Source organism: Megachile rotundata, chromosome 16 (genome assembly GCF_050947335.1).
Source record: "Megachile rotundata isolate GNS110a chromosome 16, iyMegRotu1, whole genome shotgun sequence".
NCBI lineage: Eukaryota > Metazoa > Arthropoda > Insecta > Hymenoptera > Megachilidae > Megachile > Megachile rotundata.
Genome location: NC_134998.1, coordinates 7,658,867 through 7,684,562, shown reverse-complemented (window position 1 = coordinate 7,684,562; position 25,696 = coordinate 7,658,867). Strand labels below are relative to the sequence as shown.

At 39.0% G+C, this 25,696-nt stretch overlaps 1 protein-coding gene across 14 annotated transcripts in view; it reads left to right on the top strand.

Annotated features, from left to right (window-relative positions):
* The window catches only part of dnc (phosphodiesterase dunce), a 437,944-nt gene that overhangs the window by 279,253 nt on the left and 132,995 nt on the right, over window positions 1–25,696 (top strand). For 4 of the 14 annotated variants that reach the window (XM_012283909.2, XM_076540885.1, XM_076540883.1 and 1 more), the window contains exon 2: window positions 13,981–15,183. The exons of 8 other annotated variants lie outside the window; for them this stretch is intronic. In XM_012283909.2, coding sequence (XP_012139299.2) covers window positions 14,219–15,183 — 965 coding nt within the window. In that variant the 5' untranslated portion in view covers window positions 13,981–14,218. The remainder of the gene's footprint in view (window positions 1–13,980; window positions 15,184–25,696) is intronic. 2 more of the 14 variants (XM_003702683.3, XM_076540884.1) reach the window with 2 other exon arrangements.

The window sequence follows — 25,696 nt, the reverse complement described above, 5'->3', positions numbered from 1 at the left end:
CGCGTGAAGCATTTAACGATTGCGATATTTGACGCTTGCGACATTTGACGCTTGCAACATTTAACGATTGTAATATTTGACGATTGCGATATTTGACGCTCGCGACATTTGACGTTTGCAACATTTAATGATTGTAATATTTGACGATTACGATATTTGACGTTTGCGACATTTGACGCTTACAATATTTGACGATCGCGATATTTGACGCGTGAAGCATTTAACGATTGCGACATTTGACGCATGCAACATTTGACGCGTGAGACATTTGACGATTGCAATATTTGCCGCCTGTAATAATCAACGCCCAGAAAAGATTGAGTTCCCAACAAAATAAAGTTTCGCAATACTCAAATAATAACAGAAATCTTTTAATATCGTTTCATCCGACAGCTCGTTTTTATCGAAAATCCCTGATATAAACGTATTCAATAATCCCGCCGTTCCAGTTGCTCGCTTAATCAATTCAAAAACGTTAGCCAAACGAGTTTTACGTTCCTTGTCGAGTAAGACGTGAAATTTATTGGCCATAATCTCGAGATTTACTTGCTCCTCCATCTATCACCGGCGATAGAGTTGTTTGAATTAATTAAGCGCCATTATCTCTCGGCTACCTAGTCTCCGCGTTCCGTGAATTTTTCGCAAAATATTTTTCCGTCTTTAACGACGGTGGACGTCAAACGAGAGCAAACAGACGGAACGACAGACAAGTGAACGAAAAGGGAACAATGGAACGGCTCTAGGCAAAACAACTGGAGGCTTCGCGTTTTAAATTATGCAAAACGCTATGTCTGTGCTGCGCGTGTGCTTTCCACGTAAGTTAGCGATGACTTTGTTGAGAATTGGCCCGAGTTACGTGAAACGAGCGCAACTCTGTTTGATATGTTAATTTTGTAGCCGCTGAAAAACAAGATGACCTTATTGAAACCAGTTCCGCATTTGTTCTTCCATTTCGGGGAAAGTTCTTTCATTTTGTAGACTCGTGGACTATCTGTTGACATACTCCAATTACTGCCTGTAGAACGTAACCCACATTTCGAATTGCTCTTCTTACGTCATTCAGGTTCCTCGTTTGAAACACCCTGTATACGATAAATATTTTAATTATAAAGTTTAAATTATTTTAATCATTTTATTTGTTAAATCACTTATTGTAATAAAAACAAAGAAAGTATTGAAGATATATTTTTTCAAACCATAAGCTCATGAGCGCCATTTTGCGTTGCTTTCATGTCACGACAGTTTGACAGACTTTGCTTCGAAATCGAAAATTTCGCAGTTTTACTATTTGCGAGCTGTGACAGCCAGCCATTAAGGACGTTGATGGATCGTTGATGCCGCCATTTTCTATGACCGTTGAACTTTAGATTGACGCGTCGCCATTTTGTGACGCTTTCACGTCACATACGCTTCGTGTTTCCGAATTGTTATATTTTTTTAAACGTGTAAAAAATAGGTGAACTAAAGATCGGACATTTATTAACGATTGTATGCCGCCATTTTGTATAACCGAAAATGCCATTTACATGACACTTCATCGAGCCATTTTGTGATGAAGTGAAGGATCATCGTGTTTCTAAATTTGTATGGTCCTGGTTTTTTTGAACGCGTAAAATATAGTTGGACTAGAAGTAAGGTTAAAAGATTTCTTTATCGCGAGAGAAGATAGAGGCACCGTAAGAGTCGTCATTATGCAAGTCGAAGGATGCATAGAAATCTCCCATAAATAAGCGAAACGAGCAGCTTGAGTTCAATCTCCAGGAAGAGTCCCCTCGGGAAGGTTGAACGTTTCCGGTAGAAATGAATTCTTCTCCTGTGGGAATTTTCGACTGAAAAGTTTGCCGAGGTGAAGCGGTCGCGATTGGAAATTATTGTTTCTTTGCACGATTTCTACGTAATTTTATCGGGAAAAGAGTTACGGTTGAACGAGATTTCGACTTGATTATCAAAGGCAATTTCCAACTTCTTCCGTTCTTTGTGCTTTGGGAATACAAATTAAGACATACCGGTAGCATTTTTCATTGTGTCGAAAGCAACTTCTCATTGTTTTAGTCTGAAATTGAGAGCAAACATCTTTTATTGAAATCTTGCTGCTTCTGTGCGCTGTTCGACTTAACCTAATTTTATGCAATCTTATATTTCTAACTTTTCTAATTAATTATTTTATTCTTCATGTAATTATACATTCTTTACACACCAGTACGTTTGCTTTAAATTTATGCTGCAATACTTATTCAAGTATCGTTAGTCTACTCTTGAAACTTAGTATCAACCATATTAATCCTGTGTCCTAACCTGAGCAAAATTTTGTGCATACTATGTAGAACAATGTGAAGTTTGATCTCAAAAAATGTATCATTTCTCCAAACTTAGCAGAAGTGTCAATCACATCTTCAAACCTAACCTAACCCTTGTCCAGAAACCTAAATCCAACCTAACTCTATCCTACAAATCCAAATGTAACCTAACTCTCGCATATAAATTCAAATCTAACCTAACTCTTGCCTAGAAACCTAAATCCAACCTAACTCTATCCTACAAATCCAAATGTAACCTAACTCTTGTCCACAAATCCAAATCTGACTTAGCTCTCGCATATAAATTCAAATCTAACCTAACTCTTGCCTAGAAACCTAAATTCAACCTAACTCTATCCTACAAATCCAAATGTAACCTAACTCTTGTCCACAAATCCAAATCTAACCTAACTCTTGGCTATAAATTCAAATCTAACCTAACTCTTGCCTAGAAACCTAAATCCAACCTAACTCTATCCTACAAATCCAAATGTAACCTAACTCTTGTCCACAAATCCAAATCTGACTTAGCTCTCGCATATAAATTCAAATCTAACCTAACTCTTGCCTAGAAACCTAAATCCAACCTAACTCTGTCCTACAAATCCAAATGTAACCTAACTCTTGTCCACAAATCCAAATCTGACCTAACTCTCGCATATAAATTCAAATCTAACCTAACTCTTGCCTAGAAAACCAAACCTAACCTAACTCTTGTTCGAGATCCAAATCTAACCTAACTCTTGCCCACAAGTTCAAATCTAACCTAACTCTTGCCTACAAATCCAAACCTAACCTAACTCTTCCACAAATTTAAACCTGACTTCCACTTACAATTTCGAAGCCACTTAGCACGTCTATAAATAACATCTCAAGATTTACTGATAAAGTTTGTCAAACACCTGATGGTTAGAAAAATTCCAATTAAATCCTTTGACGGAGAAACTGACGTGAACCTTCGATCAGATATGGTCCTCGATAATTGAATCGTGTCACCGTGGTTGACCTAACCTGTCCCCAGTGACTAGAAACTGTAAATAGCAGCGAGACGAACAGTGTGGACTTGCGTTGGCCATCAGGGAGTATGAATTTCAAATTCCAGCCCTGAAGTCGCAGCGTTGGTGTCACAGCCCTCTGCGGCCATCTTTGTCTGCTTCCTGTGGTCACTGCATCGTGACGCCTCCGTTATATACGAGGCAGTATATCAGTTTTATCGTTTGACCAACTTTGGAGAAAAAAGATGATAATCTATAATTTTGAAATGTGTAATTTTAGGAAAATATGTGATACATGGTGTAATTTGGAGACAAGGTTAAGAGGTTGAAGTTTTTAATTAATGTCCCACGGAGTCGATCAGAATTTTGGAATGCGAGGATAATTTTCGATGACTGATTTTGGTAGAATTTTCAAAGATGCTAATTATAGAAGGAAAATTGTCGAGTGTTTCTCCTGAAACTCAGGAACCGTGAACTTGTAAGAAGCATAATTACAACATGCTAGTAGCTCTCGAGACAAAGTTTACCGAAACCAAAGTTACCGAGGCAGCTTCTCTGGCAATTTAAAGTTTAATATCACGAAAGGTTGCAATTAATTACTATAGAGCTGGAGGCGGCTCTGTATTCTTGATTGGACCATCCGAGTCGCGTAAATTAGCGGAATTCAATGTTTATTTAGTCATGTCAAATGAATTCGAAATTCTGTCCCGTTTAAATTAAATTTAAAATTATGCCAGTTGAATTCAACTTTCTGCATTGGCGAACCGATGGAAAAGAGCCACATTCAAATATTATATTATACGGGCCGAAATAAACGAGGGAATTTATAACAAACTTTGCATAATGGAGTTTCGAACGCATTTCGTTTGGACGGTAGTCTCTTTTATTGCAATCGTCAAAGAAATATTTCGTGAATAAAAAACGCTTTCGAATAACCGAAATAGGAAACGATTCACCTTCTACCAAAGCTTGTTTGCGTTTCAAATTTCCTCTTTCGGTGAAATACGGCGATCAAAGTGCAGTCTGTACCGAAAAGCAAAAAAGTGGAAACTAGATATCGAAACTTGAGAGAGAATAGATTCGTGGGATGATATTTTATTGCGTTCGTTCGAATTTCATTATGTCATGATGTTTCATTCATTTTTAATAGTATTCATGTTTCTATCGGCTTCGGTATTAATATTGATACGAAATACCATGCATCAAGTATCAAGTATTAAGTGTTAAGTATCGTGTGTCAGGCAGCGTGTATCAGGTGTCAGGTATCAGTTATCGGGTTTCAGGTATCAGGTGTCAGATATCAGGTATTAAATATAAGTACCATGTATCAAATATCAAGTATCAAGTATCCCGTTTCAGGTGTCAGGTATCAGGTGTCAAATATCGGGTGTCAGGTGTCAGATATCAAGTGTCAGATGTCAGATATCGAGTGTCAAATGTCAGATATCAAGTATCAGGTGTCACGTTACATGTATCAGCTGTCAAGTGTCAGATATCGGGTTTCAGGTACCAGGTGTCAGGTATCAGATGTCAGATATCGGGTTTCAGGTACAAGTTTCAGGTGTCAGGTGTCAGATATCAAGCGCCAGATGTCAGATATCGAGTGTCAGATGTCAGATATCAAGTATCAGATGTCACATTGTATGTACCAGGTGTCAAGTGTCAGATATCGGGTTTCAGATACCAGGTGTCAGGTATCAGATGTCAGATATCGGGTTTCAGGTACAAGTTTCAGGTGTCAGGTGTCAGATATCAAGTATCAAATGTCGGATATCGAGTGTCAGATGTCAGATATCAAGTATCAGGTGTCACGTTACATGTATCAGGTGTCAAGTGTCAGATATCGGGTTTCAGATACCAGATGTCAGGTATCAGATGTCAGATATCGGGTTTCAGGTACAAGTTTCATGTGTCAGGTGTCAGATATCAATTGTCAAATGTCAGATATCGAGTATCAGATGCCGGATATCAAGTATCAGGTGTCACATTACATGTATCAGATGTCAAGTGTCAGATATCGGGTTTCAAATACCAGGTGTCAGGTGTCGGATATCAAGTGTCAGATGTCAGACACCAAGTGCCAGGTGTCAGATGTCAGGTATCGGATGTCAGCTGCCAAGTATCAGGTTTCAGACACCAGGTGCTAGGTTTCAGATATCAGGTTTGAAGTATGAGGTATCAAGTATCAAGTAACTAATACCAGATATCGAGTATTAAGTGTCAAGTACCAAGTTCTTAATGCACGATATCAAGTCCTACACGTCAATCACCTGACCAAGTACCATGTTCCTATATGTATCTATGATAAAATAAGTCCTATGGTATTCTTCAACAAACAGGGATCAGTACAAACTAAACCCACTAAAATAAAATACAAAATGCAAAATTCCTGGTACCTCAACTATGTAAACACAAAACAGCAAAATCAAATGTTGCCAACTCCAAATACATTTCCAAACACTAACACCAATATTGACATACCTTGTTGCATTTACATCGATTCGTAATGAAAGTAATGAAGTATGTAAACGAGTTCGTTGCCTCGCAAAATTGTATTTTAAAGTCAAATTCCGAGCAATATCGAAAGGACGTCATTTCTATGAAAACACGTTTGGCACAATTCCGGCAAGTTCGGAAAGCCGCGTGGAAATTATGAAACGTGTATGATTAAGCCATGCAGCAAACAAATTTCCGAAGGCTTGATCGATCTCTGCAGCTGTTCGCAGTCACATAGGCATCGTCGCGTGTTATCGCGACGATTCCAGTTGGCGAAGCGAGCACTCGCGTCGATTGACCTAGAACTTTGGCAAATCTGGGTGAACCAGTTGCCGTTTTGGCCTATTCTATGAAACCTCTAAATCATCCGGAAACGGCTTCCAGCAAGGAGCTTCGCGTGGAAAACGGGCCTTTAACGATAAAGGTCGTGCTAACTCGAACCATTTACGTGAGGATGCTTTAGAATTTTCGAGCCCCCCGCAAAACTAATCCAATTTTCCTGATTCGAGGCTTCTTTAATCGTCTCGCGTAGTTCGAGTCCTTCGAGCACCCAATCGGGTTAAGTGTGTTGACTTCAATTTCTGTGCAGATCGATTTAGCTCGGAAATTTATTAATTTCCTTCGAAAATCAAATTTATTTATTTCTCTTACTCGTTATTGATATATTCGAGGTTTAGAATATTTTACGCTAGCTTAGGTCAGGTTAGGTTGGGTACATTCAATTGAACGTTAGGTTGAAAATGATAAAGAGTCTTCTGGCAGGTTTTATTTAGGTTAGGCCGTGTGTTAGACCTAAGGATACAATGAATGTATAAATGTTAGGGATAATGCGACAGTCTTACCAAGTTTTAGGCAACGTTAAGTGAAATTTAGGCTAACCTCAAGTACAGTTAACTATGCGATTGCGTGTATTTTCTGTTTACAGTTCACATCATTAAATTTTAGGATCCCTAAGTTAAATTAAGTTCTAGAAGCCAAACGAGAACTTCGAAATAAATTGCAAGGATGTTATACCGTACACTTAATATACATGAAACGCTGTTAGCCGAAAAAGCGATTTCGCGAGGGATAAACCGAAAGCAATAAAATGTAGCAAAGGAACGGTGAATTGCCACCATAATACCAACGTATGATACCGTCCATCCGATTTCTCATGATACGAGGAAGAATAACCATCGAACACCGTAAATGACCCTCGTAAATCAAAGCGTGTAGGAGAACAGTATTTCGCGCGGATCCTACGATCGTTCCCGTGTCGCAACACACGCTACGATAAATCGTGGCGCTGCTAAACGACGCTCGTGGGCGTTTTCTTACTTCTTAAAGCGTGAAATCGGTAAAGGTCGTCGGAGAAAGAATTTTAGGACTCCTGGCATATTTCCTTGGTGGAACACGTAACATAACCTATCCCTATTTATGCGAGCTTTATACCGAAATTTCGGTTCTCTTGATGTTTCTTTGATTCTTCATTGATCGATAAATTAGGGAGGAGACAAGATTTATGCTTTATGGACTGATGAGAAATATTTGGTACATTTGGCAGTGGATTCGGATGGGTTAGGTTAGGTTAAGGTTTTGCAATTCTTGGAGGTATATTATTAGGTATTACTCTTCGCCATTATAATAGTTAAGAGAAGTTAAATTTATAAAAGGTTAAGGTTTTATCATTTTTAGAATTGTTTTAAACCTTTGACTACTATATCATAGGGATATAAGAGAACTACTTCTTAGAGAGAGACAACCAATTTAAGTACTCAAGCCAAGTGAGGGCACCATTTCGAACTGCGCATGCGCACAGCGTGCAAGTATGGCGGCCAGCGAAGAGCGGTCTAAACCTGCACCAGTATTTGTAATAAATATTTTGTCATTTCTCCGTAACATCTGTATTTTCTTCCGATAGTTTGTCATTTCTTTATAAGTTGACAGGGTAGTAAATTGAAGAATAATATTCTGAAAAATTTTGAAACTTGAAGATATCAGACTTTTAAATTAGAGGAAACTAGTGTATATGAAATTTCAAATTTAAAAATTTGTATTTATACTTTAACTGAAGTATAGATAAGGACATATACAAGAGGCGACGAGGAAACTAGTTTTTAGAGAGAGACAGAATACAACCAATTTAAATGCACAAGCTAAAAGAATCGTGAGGGTACCATTTCGACGCGGTATTTCGAACTGCGCTTGCGCACGGTGTGCAAGTATGGCGGCCGGCGAAGAACGGTCTAAACCTGCACCAGTAATTTATTTGTAATAAATATTTTGTCATTTCTCTGTAACATCTGTATTTTCTTCCGATAGTTTGTCATTTCTTTATAAGTTATTTGTAATAATCATTTCAGTATGCTTAAAATATATTGTGTAGAGTAATTTTCTGTCTTTCTTCAACTTTTCATTCTTGTAAAATTAAACACTTCGAAAGCTAATATTAGTAGAGAGAAAATTTAATACAAATTTCTAATTGAAGGTTGATATGAAATTGAATTTTAGTGGAAGTCACTGTCACCTTAATTATAAACCTTTTTCTGAAGCTACGTTTTAGGTTAGGTCTTTCAAATTATAAAACAAACTGTTTGCAGACGTTTCAAGCAAACATTTTTCCTAACTTACGTAAATGTCCCCAAACTGAAATGAATGTTGTTTTTACAGGGAACATTTTCAGGTAGAACGAAAGCCTCCATCAGCCCCGTTGTTTTGTTTAACTTACGTTTCAAGTAAAACACGGTATAAATTGACTGCGCAAAGTTTTGAAATATAATATGAAACAGTTTCGGGAACAAATTCCATTATGTCCACTTTGCGTATAACGATTTATCATTTATTCAGGTGTTCCATCATAGCCTCGAATTTTATTAAAACAAAAGAAAAGAAATAAGGTATTAATTGTAAAATGCAAGGTACACTTGTTATTGCGAATTTTTGTTTCAATATTTCAATGTCAAATATATTTTCTCAACACTTCCATGTGTTGACTGAAATAATCATTGACGAAATAAACCTCTCAATATTTAAATTCGTAATAAAGAGTTTACACAGCGAATTTGCAATAAGTAGTTTAAAATGAACACTAAAAGTCCGACAAGGAGATAATTTACATTCCCGAAGCGAAAGGCAGTTTATTGCTCTTCACCGCCTACGACCGATCGTTTGCTTCGTAGACGATGCTCGAACGACTGTGTTTTTTTTTCGCAAATATAAATGAAAGGATGATGAACAAGCGTCCGGAGGAATATTCATGCTTGGACGACACCGAGTCTCGGCGAATTACGAGGGTGTATTTAAAATAGAAGCCAGCACTCTGGCGCCAATTATAAACGAGCCGTTCGACAACAAACGAAATCCAGATGCACCTAACTTTATCCGTTTGTCAGCCTCATTCGTTTACCTCTTATCGCTCTATTACTGGTGATTATGGAAAAGGAGAAAATAGTTCATTCTTTTAGTATCAGTATTATTATTTTATAAGGTAAATCCGTGGAAGGTTTTTTGTTATTGGAGAATTGGGTATTTGGGTATTTGGAGATGTAGGGTTTAGGAACTTGGGAACTTGGGAATTTCAGAATTTCAGTATTTGGGGGCGTAGAGACTTGGGAAATTGGGAATTTGGGAATTTAGCTATTTGGGGGTCTAAAGATTTGGGGATGTAGGGATTTGGGGATGTGGGAATTTGGGAATGTGGGAATTTGAGGATGTGTGAATTTGGGGATGTGGGAATTTGGGGATGTGGGAATTTGGGAATGTGGGAATTTGGGGATATGGGAATTTGGGGATGTGGGAATTTGGGGATGTGGGAATTTGGGGATGTGGGAATTTGGGGATGTGGGAATTTGGGGATACGGGAATTTGGGGATGTGGGAATTTGGGAATTTGGAAATTTGGGAATATGGGAATTTGGGAATGTGGGAATTTGGGGATATGGGAATTTGGGGATGTGGGAATTTGGGAATTTGGGAATTTGGGGATATGGTAATTTGGGAATTTGGAAATTTGGAAATTTGGGAATATGGGAATTTGGGAATGTGGGAATTTGGAAATTTGGGGATATGGTAATTTGGGGATGTGGGAATTTGGGAATTTGGAAATTTGGAAATTTGGGGATATGGGAATTTGGGAATTTGGGAATTTGGGAATTTGGAAATTTGGGAATTTGGGAATTTGGAAATTTGGGAATTTGGGAATTTGGAAATTTGGAAATTTGGGGATATGGGAATTTGGGAATTTGGGAATTTGGGAATTTGGGAATTTGGAAATTTGGAGATATGGGAATTTGGGGATGTGGGAATTTGAGGATGTGGATATTTGGGGATGTAGGTAATTAGGAGACGTAGAAATTGGGGAACATAGGAATGTAGGGCTATAGCAATTTAAGGATGGTGTGTGTGGATGAAAAAATATGAGGATGCATGGTTTTAGTAATTTTATAAAACCCATTATGACTTTCCTCTCTTTCCTCATTTCCCTAATAACAGACCTAAAAGACTACACTGTATCACATCAGTCCACACTATGCCAGTAACTGCTGCTAGTAACCTCATCAGTACGTAACTCTCTTTTTGCATATCTTCATATACCTGTCCCAGATCCGTCATCAGAAAGAGAAATTTCCTTCCTCATCTCCTCTAACAACACTAACACAGACAAGAAACACAAAAATTCGACTATCTACGTCGAGACTACCCGTACCAGCATAATATAGACGCGTCCTAATTGCAAGCGCAGCTGCGATAGTGCACGAAATTAGAAAAGAACGGTCTGCGTCACTCTTGAGACAGAAGGCAATGCAGCCGGAAAATAAAATTAGAAACGCAGCGAAGGAGGTAGCCCTCCTATGGAGGATCCCATAATACTGCAACGCTGTTGGTCCTGTTCAAAATTAGACGGCAATTTAGGCTCCAAGGCGAGGGGTATTCGATTGTATGGACATCGACGCGTCTATTCTATTCATTGTTCGCGGATGAAGCTTTGTCTAGACACCTTTGAGCCTCGTGACGAGCAGCTACCTGTAAAATTAATCGCGTCAATCTAATTTACCACGAATAATTTGCCCCTTAGGCATTGTGATACACCTAGGAACGATGTTATCATTTGGGTGATGGTTAGATCCTTGTAATATGATTTGCCGGGTGCGTCAGGATTAATCATTACAATCTTAAGCATATATACAATTTTGCTGTACTACTGTTCTAATTCACTATACATCTACCCATTTCTTTAAGCCCTTAACCTACAATTTTTTAGACAGTCGCGTCTTTCACAGCTGGCTAATTGCTACAACGTTGAGGTAACAAAGAAAATTAAAATGTTAAGTACATTTTGCCTCCGGCGATCCTTGATTGTACAGATTATTAGAATTGAACCAAAAACAGAAATTCAGTGAAAATACGAGTCTGGTTTATCACGTTCCAACTGTAGCGTGCGTCACGATATTGTAGTGCAAGGTTACACTAATATACAACTGTTCTATTTCTCTCAGCCACTATACTACTATTTCACTGTACAACCCTTCAATTCCACTATTCCTCATACTTAACAAAAAATTTCATCTTTTCTGGTTAATCAAAACTTGAGCAACCGTGACATAAAAATTTGACTGGAAGTTAACCTCTTGTGCTATGATTTGTCAGGTGTCTCAGAACTAATCACAATATTAAAACAGGGAAAGAAAGTTGAAATGTTATGTCAATTTAGTATCAAACGACTATGCAATTGGACTTGAACTGCAAATGCGTATTAAAAATTCGAGTAAAATTGATGACGAAGTACGAGTGCGTCACGAATGCGTCACGAGTCAGACTCGTCGAAAGAGTGCGAGGGGTTAAATTGTCATCGGAGAGATGGAGTTACTAGGTGACTGGTACGAGTTCTATTTTAATTTCTTCTTCGTGTTTACAAAATAAAATCTTACTATCTATATTAACTTTAACATAATGTGTTGAGGTTATCTAACCTTATTCTCCTCAAAATAGTGCGAGGGGTTGAAGGCATTTTGCGGCTTGAAAAGATTTAGGAAAAGTTTGAGGTTCAGAATTTTAGACGATTTGTATAATTTATATATGCTTTAATGTCATTGTAAGAGTATACTGTAGTTAATAGTTATTATATAGCAAGTATGAAGTAGCAGGTAATTGGTACTAAATATTCGAGAAGCACTTGCAAACTAGAAACTTCAGTAATAAATCCCATCACCGCGCTGTAAATTTATCGGTCACTTCTGCATCCTCCAAATACCAGCATCCGCTTGGCGAAAATCTAATTTCGCTTGAAAGGTATCAACAGTCGATACGTCGATCGCTTAAAATCGACCAAACCGTAAATTGTAATTTCCACGTTGAAGCTTGATAGATTGAATCCTGCAGCTCGATCGTGCCAGCTTAGAAATTCCACGTCAATTCGAAAGAAACCATCAAAATATCTTTCGATTAAACGATTACAACCCTCGTCAATACAATCGCTTCGTAAAAGCACTATTTTCGATTCCACAGAAATCGTACGAATGGTAATGCGGTTATTTCGAAGAGGTTGAAAAACCTCAGGGGCTTATAAAACAAGCTTTACACTGTAAATCGGGTTAAAGCCTCCATTTTCGTGTCTAACACGTGTTCCAAGACGATAAAATAGTTTCTCTCACGCAACACGCCCATTGAGAAAAGCTGGACGTTGAATGACCGTCGAATTAGGACAAAATAGTCCGATTGTAATTCGTCAAATTTAAAACACGCGAAAGTATATTTTTCTTTGATGTGAATTATGGGATTCGATAAAAAAACGTGGACGTAACTTTGATCGATAAAGTCAAGGCTTTAGGTTCTGAAGTTATAAAGGGGATACAGGGATTTAGGGATATAGGGGTTTGAGCTTATAGGGATTTGGGGATATAGGGATTTGGGGATATAGGGATTTGGGGATATAGGGATTTGGGATTTAGGGATTTGGGATTTAGGGATTTAGGATTTAGGGGTTTGAACATATAGGGATTTGGAGATATAGGGATTGGGGGATATAGGGATTTGGGGATATAGAGGTTTGGGGATATAGGGATTCGGGATTTAGGGATTTGGGATTTAGGGGTTTGAACATATAGGGATTTGGGGATATAGGGATTGGGGGATATGGGAATTTGGGGGTGAAGGAATTTGGGGATGTGGGGATATGGGGAAGTAGGGATTTGGAAATGTAGAAATTTGGGAACATGGAAATTTGGGGGTGTGAGAATATGGGGAAGTAGGGATTTGGAAATGTAGAAATTGGGGAACATGGAAATTTGGGGATGTGGGGATATGGGGAAGTAGGGAGTTGGAAATGTAGAAATTTGGGGATGTGAGGATGTGGGAAAGTAGGGATTTGAAAATGTAGAAATTTGGGAACATGGAAATTTGAGGATGTGAGGATATGGGGAAGTAGGGATTTGGAAATGTAGAAATTTGGGAACATGGAAATTTGGGGATGTGAGGATATGGGGAAGTAGGGAATTGGAAATGTAGAAATTTGGGAACATGGAAATTTGGGGACGTCCAAATTTGGGGGTGTGGAGTTATGAGGAAGTAGGAATTTGAAAATATAGAAATTTGGGAACATGTAAATTTGAGGATATAGAAATTTGTAGACATAGGAATTTGGGAACATGGTAATTTGTTGACATAGGGATTTGTTGATGTAGCAATTGGGAGACGTAGGGATGTGAAGATATAGGAATTTGACCACATATGGCTTTACGATCGTAGGAATTTAGCAATATATGGATTTTGAGGTCTAGATATTCGTGAACATAGAAAGAATACTTACCCCCAATACAAATTCTGAAATTCAATAAAAAACGTGAACCTTACGCCAATCAATAAACTGAAGATCCACTTCTAAAATTATAAATTCTAATTTATTTGTCAATGTGAATCGATTATTAGAACACCTTATCTGGATTATCAGCAGTTAAGGTACGCAGAGAATTTTGAGGTTAATTAGATGTGGCGATCAATAATTCCGATGAGAAGGGACATAGTTTGGTCAGTTAGGGTCTCAACTCCAGTTCACCAGAACCTTCATTTCCAAAGACTTTCAAAGTAATATTAAACTCGACATCATGCGAAACGTTTTGACCCAAGAATTAATTTCCTGTCGGTAACCAAAGGTACTCCAAACGGCAACGTACACTCGGTAGATGAAAGTTCGCGAGACAGATTCGTTAACTCTTTCAGCAGGTCTGATCGAAGCAGACAGCCTAACCGGATCCGAGGTGGGAGAAAGTGACGGAAGCAATCGTCGCTGGAATGATCCCGGAAATCCGGGAGGAATCGTGGCTCGATTATCCTTCACACGAGATTGCCCGTCCCGTTGCGCAAGAAATCGAATGAATCTCCCCCTTCCCTGAACTCTTCTTTCGCTCCTCCATCTTCGAAGACTTAACCCTTCCTCGGAATCTGCGCATTCGGTAGAATGGACGACGATGACACGGACGAGAAGCTGACGTTGGTCAACAAGTCTCACAAAGAGTCCAAACTGTTGGTCACGAAATTCTCCAGGAGCTCGAAACTCGAAACTCGGTTACGAAACTCGACGGAGGACTCCGACACTATGGAGTGCGCCTCCGAGAACGAGGTGGAGAACCTCCCCAAAGACGAGACTTCACTCGAGGTCAGCAGAGTCCCCGACCGTCACTCCTTGGACGTACCCGAAGAGGCGGAGTCCCTATTAAATCGTCAGACTATCAAAAGTAGCCTAAGAGTCAGCGAGGAGGAGGCCAGGTCCAGCAGGTTCGCTGGAGCTAAACTGAGCCTGTTCAACCGTAGTCCCCAGTCGTCCTCCAGCCAGGAAGAGTACGAACCCGAAGTGAAGAGTCTGATCAAGCTCCAGAAACAGCAACAACAGAAGCAACAGCATCTACTAACAGCCAGCACTGGCCAGATAACCGCCAGGTCCATGGAGAGTCTCCGGAGCTCCAAGAACTTCCTCAGCGCCGACGAGCGGTATATAGAGGATTCGAAGTCTATGGAGTCGCTGTCCCTGTCCGCAGAGGCTCACATAAGCTCCAGGAGCCAGTACAAGAGCTTCCTGACCTCGTCCACGAAGGACGTCCGCAGGATCGTCACCGTGGAGTCGAAGAGCAGCGAGAACCTGCAGAGGGAGGAGAGTCTGAACGCGGAGGTCAGACGCGGTCTGTTCGCGAACACCGGTTTGGAGAGGAAGATCCCGCAGCATCTGAGTCTACCGCCGCCTTCCAACGTCTTCTCGCTGACCAGTCCAGGTGGCAGCGACCGAAAGATCACCATACTGAGTCCACATTCGCCTATTCAGTCCGTGGAGTTCCAGTTCTCGACGCAGACCCTGAAGACCAGGCGCAAGAAGGCGATCGTCTTGCCGAGGTTGGTGTTGCCCCGAAGCGAATCCGAGGTGTTCTTAGAGTGAGTAGTAAAAAGGTTGAGTAATGTGGCTGTTGGGATTCCCCAATCGATGTACACTAACCCGAGTGTTCGCTGGTAATTTGCGGACGGAGGATACGTAAATTGGTTTTCGGGAAGATCGCTTAGGTTGATAGCTAGGGAAGGTTAAAGGTGGAAATTCTCGTGCATCCAACGGGTATCGAGGGAACATCTGAAACGAGGAATTACTTGCGGTACACGGACCTCGTGTCGGCTGATGATATCGCGTACAGGTTTATATCGAACGATACTGCATTGTGGTTTCAGCATTTTACGGCGCCGTTCGTGTCTGCTGGGTTTATTTCATCAGTTCCGTTATTTGCGGTTTACGTCTCGTGGCTTGTTACGCAACGTCGTGACTCAAGACGGAAGGATTTAAGCTGACTCAGGAGCACAGCTGATTCGCTGTGTCGTATGACTAAATTGCGGTTTGCTCAAGTAGATTTTCTTCAGATCTCTGGCAACTTAAATACGTCCATAGTACGCAATGATCACATTGAGGATGATTTATTTCCAAAATGTTCAAGGTACAAAGAGATAGTTTAGGCCTCCAGGTTCAAGATGTAGGCTTCAGACCTACATGATCAGATTCTAGCATTTCAGGTTTTAGCATTCTGCGTTGACTGAAACCTGGGTTCTACCGTTGCAGGTTGAAGATTCAGTAAAAGTACTCGTAATTTATTGAAGCAATACATCTTCCTCTTAGCTCTTATGTCTTCTTTTATACGACATTTCCTAAATTACGAGCCCGTTCCGAAAGACATAATTAGCTTTCACTTAGTCCCTCTGCGAAGATATCTTAATCATCGAGGCTTAAAGCTACAAGAAGTGACCTAGTGAGCAAAGTACCTCGTTCTAAGGCTAGAGAGTCATTTACCAGTGTTACATTTATCTTTCGCCGTCGAAGAAAAACCTGATGCGCCAACTTTTCCAAGCTTCGCGGTCACTAATTATCTCCCGGAGCAAGTTCATTAGCGGCGGAACCGATGCATGAACTTTTGTATGGAACACAAAGGGTTAAGTTGCAGTTGTTTTACACGTGAAACGTTGGGCCATCGTGAACCCGTAGAAGTTCCTTTGCATTTGCAAACTAGTGTTTAGAATTAATTTTGTAGCGAATGAGCGATGGTACAAAGTGAACTTTACCCTCATTACTTGTTAACCTGGTAGCCACAACTCGGGAGCAACGTTCCTGTCCTTCATGAATATGAATTTGATGTAATAAACGTATGTTTGATTTATTTATGGAGGAGATGGGTTCGGGAATGAAGGGATCTGAATGCATAAATTTCGAGATATGGAGATTTGAGGTTGTAGGGACGCGGGTTATGTGGATTACGATGTAGGCATTTGGAGGGACAATTTGGGGATGTATTGGGAACGTAGGAGTTTGGGAATTTGAATATGTGAGAACGTAGGGATTTGTGTAGGTAATAATTTGGGATATAGGGATTTTGGGATATAGGCAATTTAGGGATATAGGGAATTTTAGGATATGGGAAATTTCGGGATCTAAGGAATTTTGAGATCTACGGATTTTGAGATTTTGGGATCTTGGGACTTTGAGATCTAGGGATTTTGGGATGTAAGAATTTTGGGATCTTGGGATTTTGGAATTTAAGGATATTGGGATCTAGGGATTTTGGAATCGTCGAAATTTCGTGATATATGGAATTTGGGGACCTCGAGATTTTGGGATCTAGGGACTTTGGGATTTAAGGGTTCTGGGATTTAGGGATTTTGGGATTTAAGGGTTCTGGGATCTAGGGAGTTTGGGATTTTAAGGGTTCTGGGATCTAGGGATTTTTGGGATTTTAAGGGTTCTGGGATTTTGGGATTTTGGGATTTAGGAATTTTGGGATCTAGGGATTTGGGGATTTAAGGGTTCTGGGATCTAGGGATTTTGGGATTTAAGGGTTCTGGGATCTAGGGATTTTAGGATTTAAGAATTTTGGGATCTAGGGATTTTGGGATTTAAGGGTTCCGGGATCTAGAGATTTTGGGATTTAGGAATTTTGGGATCTAGGGATTTTGGGATTTAAGGGATCTGGAATCTAGGGATTTTGGGATTTAAGAACTTTGGGATCTAAGGATTTTGGGTCTTTATGGTTCTGGGATCTAGGTATTTTAGGGCTTAAAGGTTCTGGAATCGAGGGATTGTTGTATTTATGAATTTTGGGACCTAGAGAATTTGGTATCTTGAAAATTTTAGGATATAGGGAATTTCGAAATTTTAGGATCTAGGAAATTCCGGGATATAAAGAATTTTAAGATATAGGAAATTTAGGGATTTAGAAAATTTGGGGATCTCGAGATTTTGGTATCTAGGGATTTTGACGTGTTAGGATTTTGGGATCTAGGGAATTCCGGGATATAATTAATTTTGAGTTATAGGAAATTTTAAAATATAGGGAATGTCGGGATATAGGGATTCATTAATATGCAGACTTGATAATCTAGAAATTTGGGAATATTAGTATTTGTGAACATAGTAACTTTGGAATGTAGGAATTTAGGTACATAAGAATTTGAGAACAAATTCAGGAGACATAATGAATTATAAACATGAATTTGAAAATATAGGGATTTGAGAAGATATTTTTGAATTTAGAGATTTTGTATTTAAAGAAATTTGAACCTCTAGGCATCTAATAATCCAAAAATTGTTGTCTTAGGTATTTGGGGGTCTAACAACCTAGATATGTGACAATATAATTATCTAGAGACCTAAGTATCAACCTTGTACAAGTATCGACATTCGTCGCAATTTGCACAGTATATCTTCAATTTACATTAGATCGTAGATTAAAAAGAATACAGTTCATTCGACTTCATTAGACCCGTGTGTTTACATTAATTTCTGAAATGTGTGCCCATCGGAGAGAACAAATAATACTCCGACATTAGACCGATGAAACAAAACGTAGTTGACCCACTTTCGATACGATGTCTGCAATTTTAATGTTCTCCAAACATTAACAATTATTTTAGCGACCGCCATAAACGATTCAACCGGGTAATAAATCATTGAACGCCGGTGCAATTTATTTTGAATGAAAGCCTGTAATCATTGGAACATATTAGTGACAAATGAATAGGAGACACAAATGCAAGATTGCCACGATTAGGTTCAATTTCTGTTCGTGTTGGGTTTCGATCAATACGCATTCCCGTGTCGGACAGTTTCGAAAATGGGATATGTTAATGGATTGATCTGATTCGACGTCTCCATTTCGAAGAAGCAATTTCCGTTCTCACTGATACGTAAATACGGTCGGGGGTCGTCGGTGACCTGTACTGGAAATCGAATATAATCGGATAATTCGATAGGAATGATATTCATAATAATGGTTTTATTGATTGGGAAATGATAGTCGGGGAAATTATTCGAAATATTATTTGACGAAATTTTTGAGAAGTTAAAGTTTTTAGGAAAATTGGAATTTTTGGAGAAATCAGAATTTTTAGGGAAATTAGAATTTTTGGAGAAAGAAGAATTTTTAGGGAAATTAGAATTTTTGGAGAAAGAAGAATTTTTAGTAAAATTAGAATTTTTGGTGAAATTAGAATTTTTGAGAAGTTAAAGTTTTTAGGAAAATTGGAATTTTTGGAGAAATTAGAATTTTGAGGGAAATTAGAATTTTTGAAGAAATTAGAATTTTTAGGGAAATTAGAATTTTTGGTGAAATTAGAATTTCTGGTGAAATTAGAATTTTTAGGGAAATTAGAATTTTTTGTGAAATTAAAATTTTTAGGAAAATTAGGATTTTGGGTGAAATTAAAATTTTTAGGAAAATTAGGATTTTGGTGAAATTATAATTTTTAGGAAAATTAGAATTTTGGGTGAAATTAGAATTTTTAGAAAAATTAGAATTTTGGGTGAAATTAAAATTTTTAGGAAAATTATTGAAATTAAAACTTGTTCAAATTTTTCAAAATTTTATTAGCAATAAGAGGAGAAGTAATTGATAATTTTGGTAGTAATTTATAATTATTAAATTAGCAGTGCTTAATTAATTGGAAGATAAAGATGATTAATTACTTAATTAACTGTTATTAGTTAATAATTTCATAATGAAGATTAATTAATGGAAGACTGAAAATTGAACTGCAAATTTTGTTGAAAAATTCCTGATTATTTAATTAAAATTGCTCAATTAATTGTGCGCCACTTACACCTAATTAATAATTGATCAATAATTATTCAGGTGACAATTACTAATTAGTAATTTGATAGTGAAATCTAATTAATAAGAAGATGATTTAGAAACAAATTTTATTAAAAATTTGTAATTAATCAATTAGAAGCTGCATTTAATGATTGATCAATAATTACTGATAACTATAATCAATAATTAATTATAATTAATGATGAGCACTTTAATAATGAAGTTTAATAAAAGGCAGAATTAATATTCAATAATTAACTAGTAATTACCTGGCATTTATTTACTCATTCCCTAATTAATTACCAATTAATAACATCAATTACTAACATTATCAATAACATCAAAATAAAAAATAATTTATCATTACAGTTTTATTTCATACGAAAAGTAATTAAATTTCAAAAGCACAGTAGCATTAAAAAATAAAGTTAATTTTCAAACGAGAGTCACGATTCTTTTTATTAAAACGTTTGAATTAGGTTCAATTTTGTTCAGGTTAATCTGTATAACGAAGTTATCCGATTAACTCTCCAGCTTTCGCAATATTTCAGTCCCGGAGACAGGAGAGAGGATTTTATTAATTAACTTCGTGCTTCGTTAAAACATCGCGAAACTTGTCGAGATTCCCTTTGAATTTCTTTTTCACTTGAACGCGCGAAATCGAATTACGCCCCGTAAATTGACGCAGTTTGTTCTCATACAGAGATCGTTAAATCGACCAATATTAATTGTTACCGGTTTATTGCCATTAATTTGCATTACTACGTTAATCATAACGCGAAACGACGTGGGGCGTTGTAATTAACGATTACGCATCCAGGTGTACAACGAAATTATTAATTACTTGAAAATGTATTATTACCTGCGAAATGAGCGTATTTATGAGGACGTTTTAAACAACGTTCGTTTGTTTGTCAATTATTATAATAGGATTTACTTTCATTTCAAATGTAACCCACTTTAGAAATCGAAGAAAATATATTCTTCATCGATATATGAAATTAAAATCAAATATTTGCTTCATTTACAATGTACTATTAAAAACATCACTCTGAATTTTAAAGTTATATTTTATTCAAGAACCGCTAATGGGAAAATTGTGCGCTACAGATTACACTGCCGTGTATTTTAAACAACTTCATTTTTATATTTCCGTATAATACACATCGAACTGCGTTTTGCTTCCAGCACTTTTTCGCCCGACAAAGGCAGTTTTAATTAACACAAAACGTCACCGCGCTTCCCTTTCTAATTGCACCATTTTAAAACGTCGGAAAAGAAACATTTTCCCTTTCTGACAAAATGGTATCATTACACCATTAGATAATGAGACGCTTCCGCAAACGAATTAGGTCATTCGCGAATTTATCATGAGAACCATGAAGAGGGACATCAATTATGAATATATATTTCAGAGTTGCGAGTGCGCTTTGCATTATGCATTTTATTCGAAGTCGATAGCACACTTGGTTCCAGAGATACAGGTCTTTAAAGTGGTCATGGCGTTTAAGGAAGTGAGGTGTGAATGGGGCTTGCCCGAAATTCGAAACCGGTTCCTTTCGCTGGGCCGTTAGCGATAATAGTATTAGCGATAGTAAAAAATTGCGGACTCACTCGGTGCTGACCGGTGCTGACGTCAGCAGTGAGGTAGGTCAGCGTGTGCGCGTGAGTGAGAAGTCAAGGCGTACGGGAGAGCGAGAGGGGTTAACGTTAGTGTGAGAGAGAGATTCGAGCGTTGCGAGTGAGAGGTGTGAGGCTCGGAGCGAGTGAGAGGTGTGAGAGTAAGTAAGAGTGAGAGATAAAAGCATTGCAAGTGAGAGATGTGAGTTGAGTGTGAGTGAGAGATATAAGCATGTGAGAGGTATGGACGTGAGTGTGAGTGAGAGATTCAAGCATTGCTAGTGAGAGCTTTGAGATGAGTGTGAGTGAGAGATTCAAGCATTGCTAGTGAAAGGTATGAGTTGAGTGTGAGTAAGAGATACAAGCACTGCAAGTGAGAGGCATGAGAGTAAGTATGAGTGAGAAGTGTGAGAGTGAGTGTGAGTGAGAGATACAAGCATTGTAAGTGAGAGGTGTGAGTTAAGTGTGAGTGAGAGATACAAGCATTGCTAGTGAGAGGTTTGAGCTGAGTGTGAGAAAGAGATACAAGCATTGCTAGTGAGAGGTGTGAGTTGAGTGTGAGTGAGAGATACAAGCATTGCTAGTGAGAGGTTTGAGCTGAGTGTGAGTGAGAGATCCGCTTGTAGCGTTAGTGTGAGTGAGAGATCCAATCTTGCAGCGTGGATATGAGTGAGAGATCCAAGCTCGTAGTGTGAATATGAGTGAGAGATCCAATCTTGCAGCGTGAGTGTGAGTGAAAGATCCAATTTTGCAGCGTGGATATGAGTGAGAGATCCAAGCTTGTAGTGTGACTGTGAGTGAGAGATTCAATCCTATAGCCTGAGTGTGAATGAGAGATCCAATCTTGCAGCGTGAGTGTGAATGAGAGATCCAATCTTGCAGCGTGAGTGTGAGTGAAAGATCCAATCCTATATCGTGAGTGTAACCGAGAGATCCAAGCTTGCCTAAGTGTGAGTGCGAGTAAAAAATAAAACCTTGAGTGGGTGTGAGAGACCCAAACACAAGAGACCCCGAGTGTGAGTGAAAGATACAAGCACGAGTGAGAGAGAACCATTCGTGCAAGCGTACGACAGAGTGAGAGGTATAAACGTACGTGTGAGTGAGATTCAAACAAGAAAGAGTTTGCGTGTGCCCGAATGAACAATCGTGCGAGTGTAAGAGGTACAAGCATAACAGCGAGAAGTGTGAGTGAAAAATAGAAGCGTGCGAGTGAGAACTGCGAGAGCAAGTGCGAAAGACAGATAGCGAATCATTAAAATTTACGGTCGGCTTTAAACGATATCTCGGCAACCGAGCACGATATCGACGCGAAATAAAAAGCGTTTCAAAGAAGAAGCTTTTGCGTTTCTACTCATTATAAATGCACTTCGCTGTGGTATTGAATAACTGTTTTTTAAAGCGGCTATCTCCGCATTTTATTGACTCCTCAGCATTTTAATTTTCTTTTCATAGGAAATTGCTTGTGTAAAATAATTGATAGGGATGAATCGGTGCTTGTTAGCATCAAATTATTGAAAAATGATTGATAATTAATAACGAAGGAAGGATCCATTAGTATGACGGAAGTAATAACAGTTATTTAAGAATAGTTGATAATGGAGTCATTAATACAGTAATGATTTCATAGAATGAATATTAATTTCTGATTAACATGGGAATTATCAAATTATTACTGTGAAATAAACGGTAATAGAATCGAACTCCGATTGATTTATGTATACAGAAAGAGATGGTAGATATAACTGGTCGGTTCAACTGCAGCAACATTCTGCAGGGTGACACGTATTACAACCACCTCTTTAACGTGATCATGTTTTACATGAACTACTGAACTGAATGAAAGAGAAATAGAGATCGAATCAGCCCTATTAAAGTTGAACGAATGTATAAGTGGGTGTTTATACAGGAGCCTTTCTCGCTATATCAGTTCATCATTAATGAACTAAATAAGGCCACCATTCATTTGCATAATGTCCGCATTTATCTCAACTTCTCCGCAAGGAATTTATTAAAGTCATAAAAGAAGTTATCTTAATCTGATAGCATTCGAAGTGTCATAGATACTCTTATCTCTATTCAGAAAATGTTTATTTATATCACTGCAATTAAAACAGCGGATAAACGTTCCTGTACCGATGCCAGCCCACGAGTTGGGTGACCCAGGTTAAAGCTACTATCGAATAAAAAAATGATCGCCGTTTCGGTATATTGGCTCACACCAATTAGACCAAAAATGACAGTCGGCAAACGTCTCGAGATAGCGCGAATAACGTTCAGCAGTTATGGTCATTATTCTTATTTGCCGAAATGTAACTGGAAGTGTTCACGGTGGATAGGTGGAGCGACTGGCTTCTTTTACTCTGGCTCGACCTACGCGCCAACTCCTGGCTTGTCTACAGTAGAGACTGTGATGATCCGAGGGAACGTAGGGATTCTGGGAAGCTAGGAAATATGGCGATTCCGAGGACTGTGAGAATCTGGGGTATTCAGGAACTGTAGAGAATGTGGGGATGTGGGACCTGGGGATCCGAGGGACTGTGGACTGTGGAGATCCTAGCGAACTTGGCACTGGAGACTGAAACTGTGTATATATAGGGAATCTATGGGTCTGGAACTGTGGAGACTCTGGGGACTATGGCGAAGTATAGGTGTCCTATACTAGTATATCAAGAGTGCGTCACGAGTGCGTCACTAGTATATCAAGTGTGTGTCACGAGTGTGTCACTAGCATGTCAAGAGTGCGTCACGAGTGCGTCACTAGTTTATTAAGAGTGCGTCACGAGTGCGTCACTAGTATATCAGGTGTGCGTCAGGAATGCGTCACTAGCCTATCAAGTGTGCGTCACGAGTGCGTCACTAGTTTATCAAGAGTGCGTCACGAGTGCGTCACTAGTATATCAGGTGTGCGTCAGGAATGCGTCACTAGCCTATCAAGTGTGCGTCACGAGTGCGCCACTAGTATATCAAGAGTGCGTCACGAGTGCGTCTCAAATGCATCACGAGTGCTAGGTGTCAATATTCCTAGACTTCTAGTCTTACAAATCCGTAATTTTTCAGATATATAGGGAATCTGGTGGTCTAGAAATGTGGAGACTCTGGGGAACATGTAGGTTTCCTAACCTATGGGTGCCAGGAAATATACACATTGAATGTGGGGATATCTAGGTATCTTAGAATTATGAGGACTCTAGTAATGATCCTAAGAAGTCTTCTACTTTAAACCTCATCCGTCAACTCCTGGTTCGACAGCAGTACAATATTCCCAGAAAAGTCAAAGCGATCAAAAATACATTGTTCAGATAACACGTATCACTCGCTAAACTGCAGTAATTAATTGACGTGTTTGTTCGAGCGCGATGATCCGTATATATCAGTATAATTGTTTAACGGCCATCTCAAAAGCAACGCATCAAATGTACAAATCGCAAATTGCGTACTCAACCGTCGGAAAAGAGGAAATTTTCTTGTAATGTTTGAATACGTATCGCGTCTGCAAAGGGCTTTGCGAATAATCGATACCCGTTATATCGCCCCGTTCCGCTTGTTTTCTCTAACGAGCTTTCATCGCGCGGATGCCTCACGAATTAATTTGCAACGCGGGAAACGCTAATCGCTTCATAACGGGCCACAGGGCGACAGTTAATTATCATTTGCCCGATGAAACTTCGATTTCCGGTCGAACGAGACGCGTTCCTTTTCAGTTTTGGTGGGAATTATTGCATGCGTGGAATTTTGTAATTGAAGTATTTTCGGCGCGGTTGAAGCGCCGTAATTTATCGCTGTAGGAGTTGTAAATTTCGTAGCAAGCGTTCTAAATGTCATGGTAAACGTTGTCACCCTTCACGTTATTACCCTACGTGTCGTAATTCTGTGCATCGATGTCCTATATGTTATATTTCACGTGCCAGTAACCCTACACGTTGCAACTCCATGCGCTGACGTTTTACTGTGATGGAATTGCACGCGTGGAACTTCTATGCGTTGAAATGCTAAGCGCTGTACTTTTACGCGCTGCAATTCCACGCGTTACAATTTCAAGCACTGTAATTCCACGCGTTACAATTTCAAGCACTGCAATTCCACGCGTTGTAACTCTACGCGTTGTAATTTTACGCATTGCAATTCCACGCGTTGTAACTCTACGCGTTGCAATTCCACGCGCTGGAGTTCTGTTCTGATGGAATTGTATGCGTTGAAGTTCTACGCGCTGAATTACAACGCTTTGTACTTCTATGCGCTGCAATTCCTTGCGTTGTAGTTTTACGCATAGCAATTCAACGCGTTGTAACTCCACGCGTTCCAATTCCACGCGCTGGAGTTCTGTTCTGATGGAATTGTATGCGTTGAAGTTCTACGCGTTGAATTTCGACGCTTTGCACTTCTATGCGCTGCAATTCCACGCGTTGTAGTTTCACGCATTGCAATTCCACGCGTTGTAATTCTAAGCGTCGCAATTCCACGCGTTGTAATTCTACGCGTTGCAATTCCACGCGCTGGAGTTCTATTCTGATGGAATTTTATGCGTTGGAGTTCTACACGCTGAATTTCAACGCTTTGTACTTCTATGGGCTGCAATTCCACGCATTGTAATTTTACGCATTGCAATTCCACGCGTTGTAATTCTACGCGTTGCAATTCCACGAATTGTACTTTTACGCGTTGCAATTCTATGCGTTGAAGTTCTATGCTATGAAATTCTACGCGTT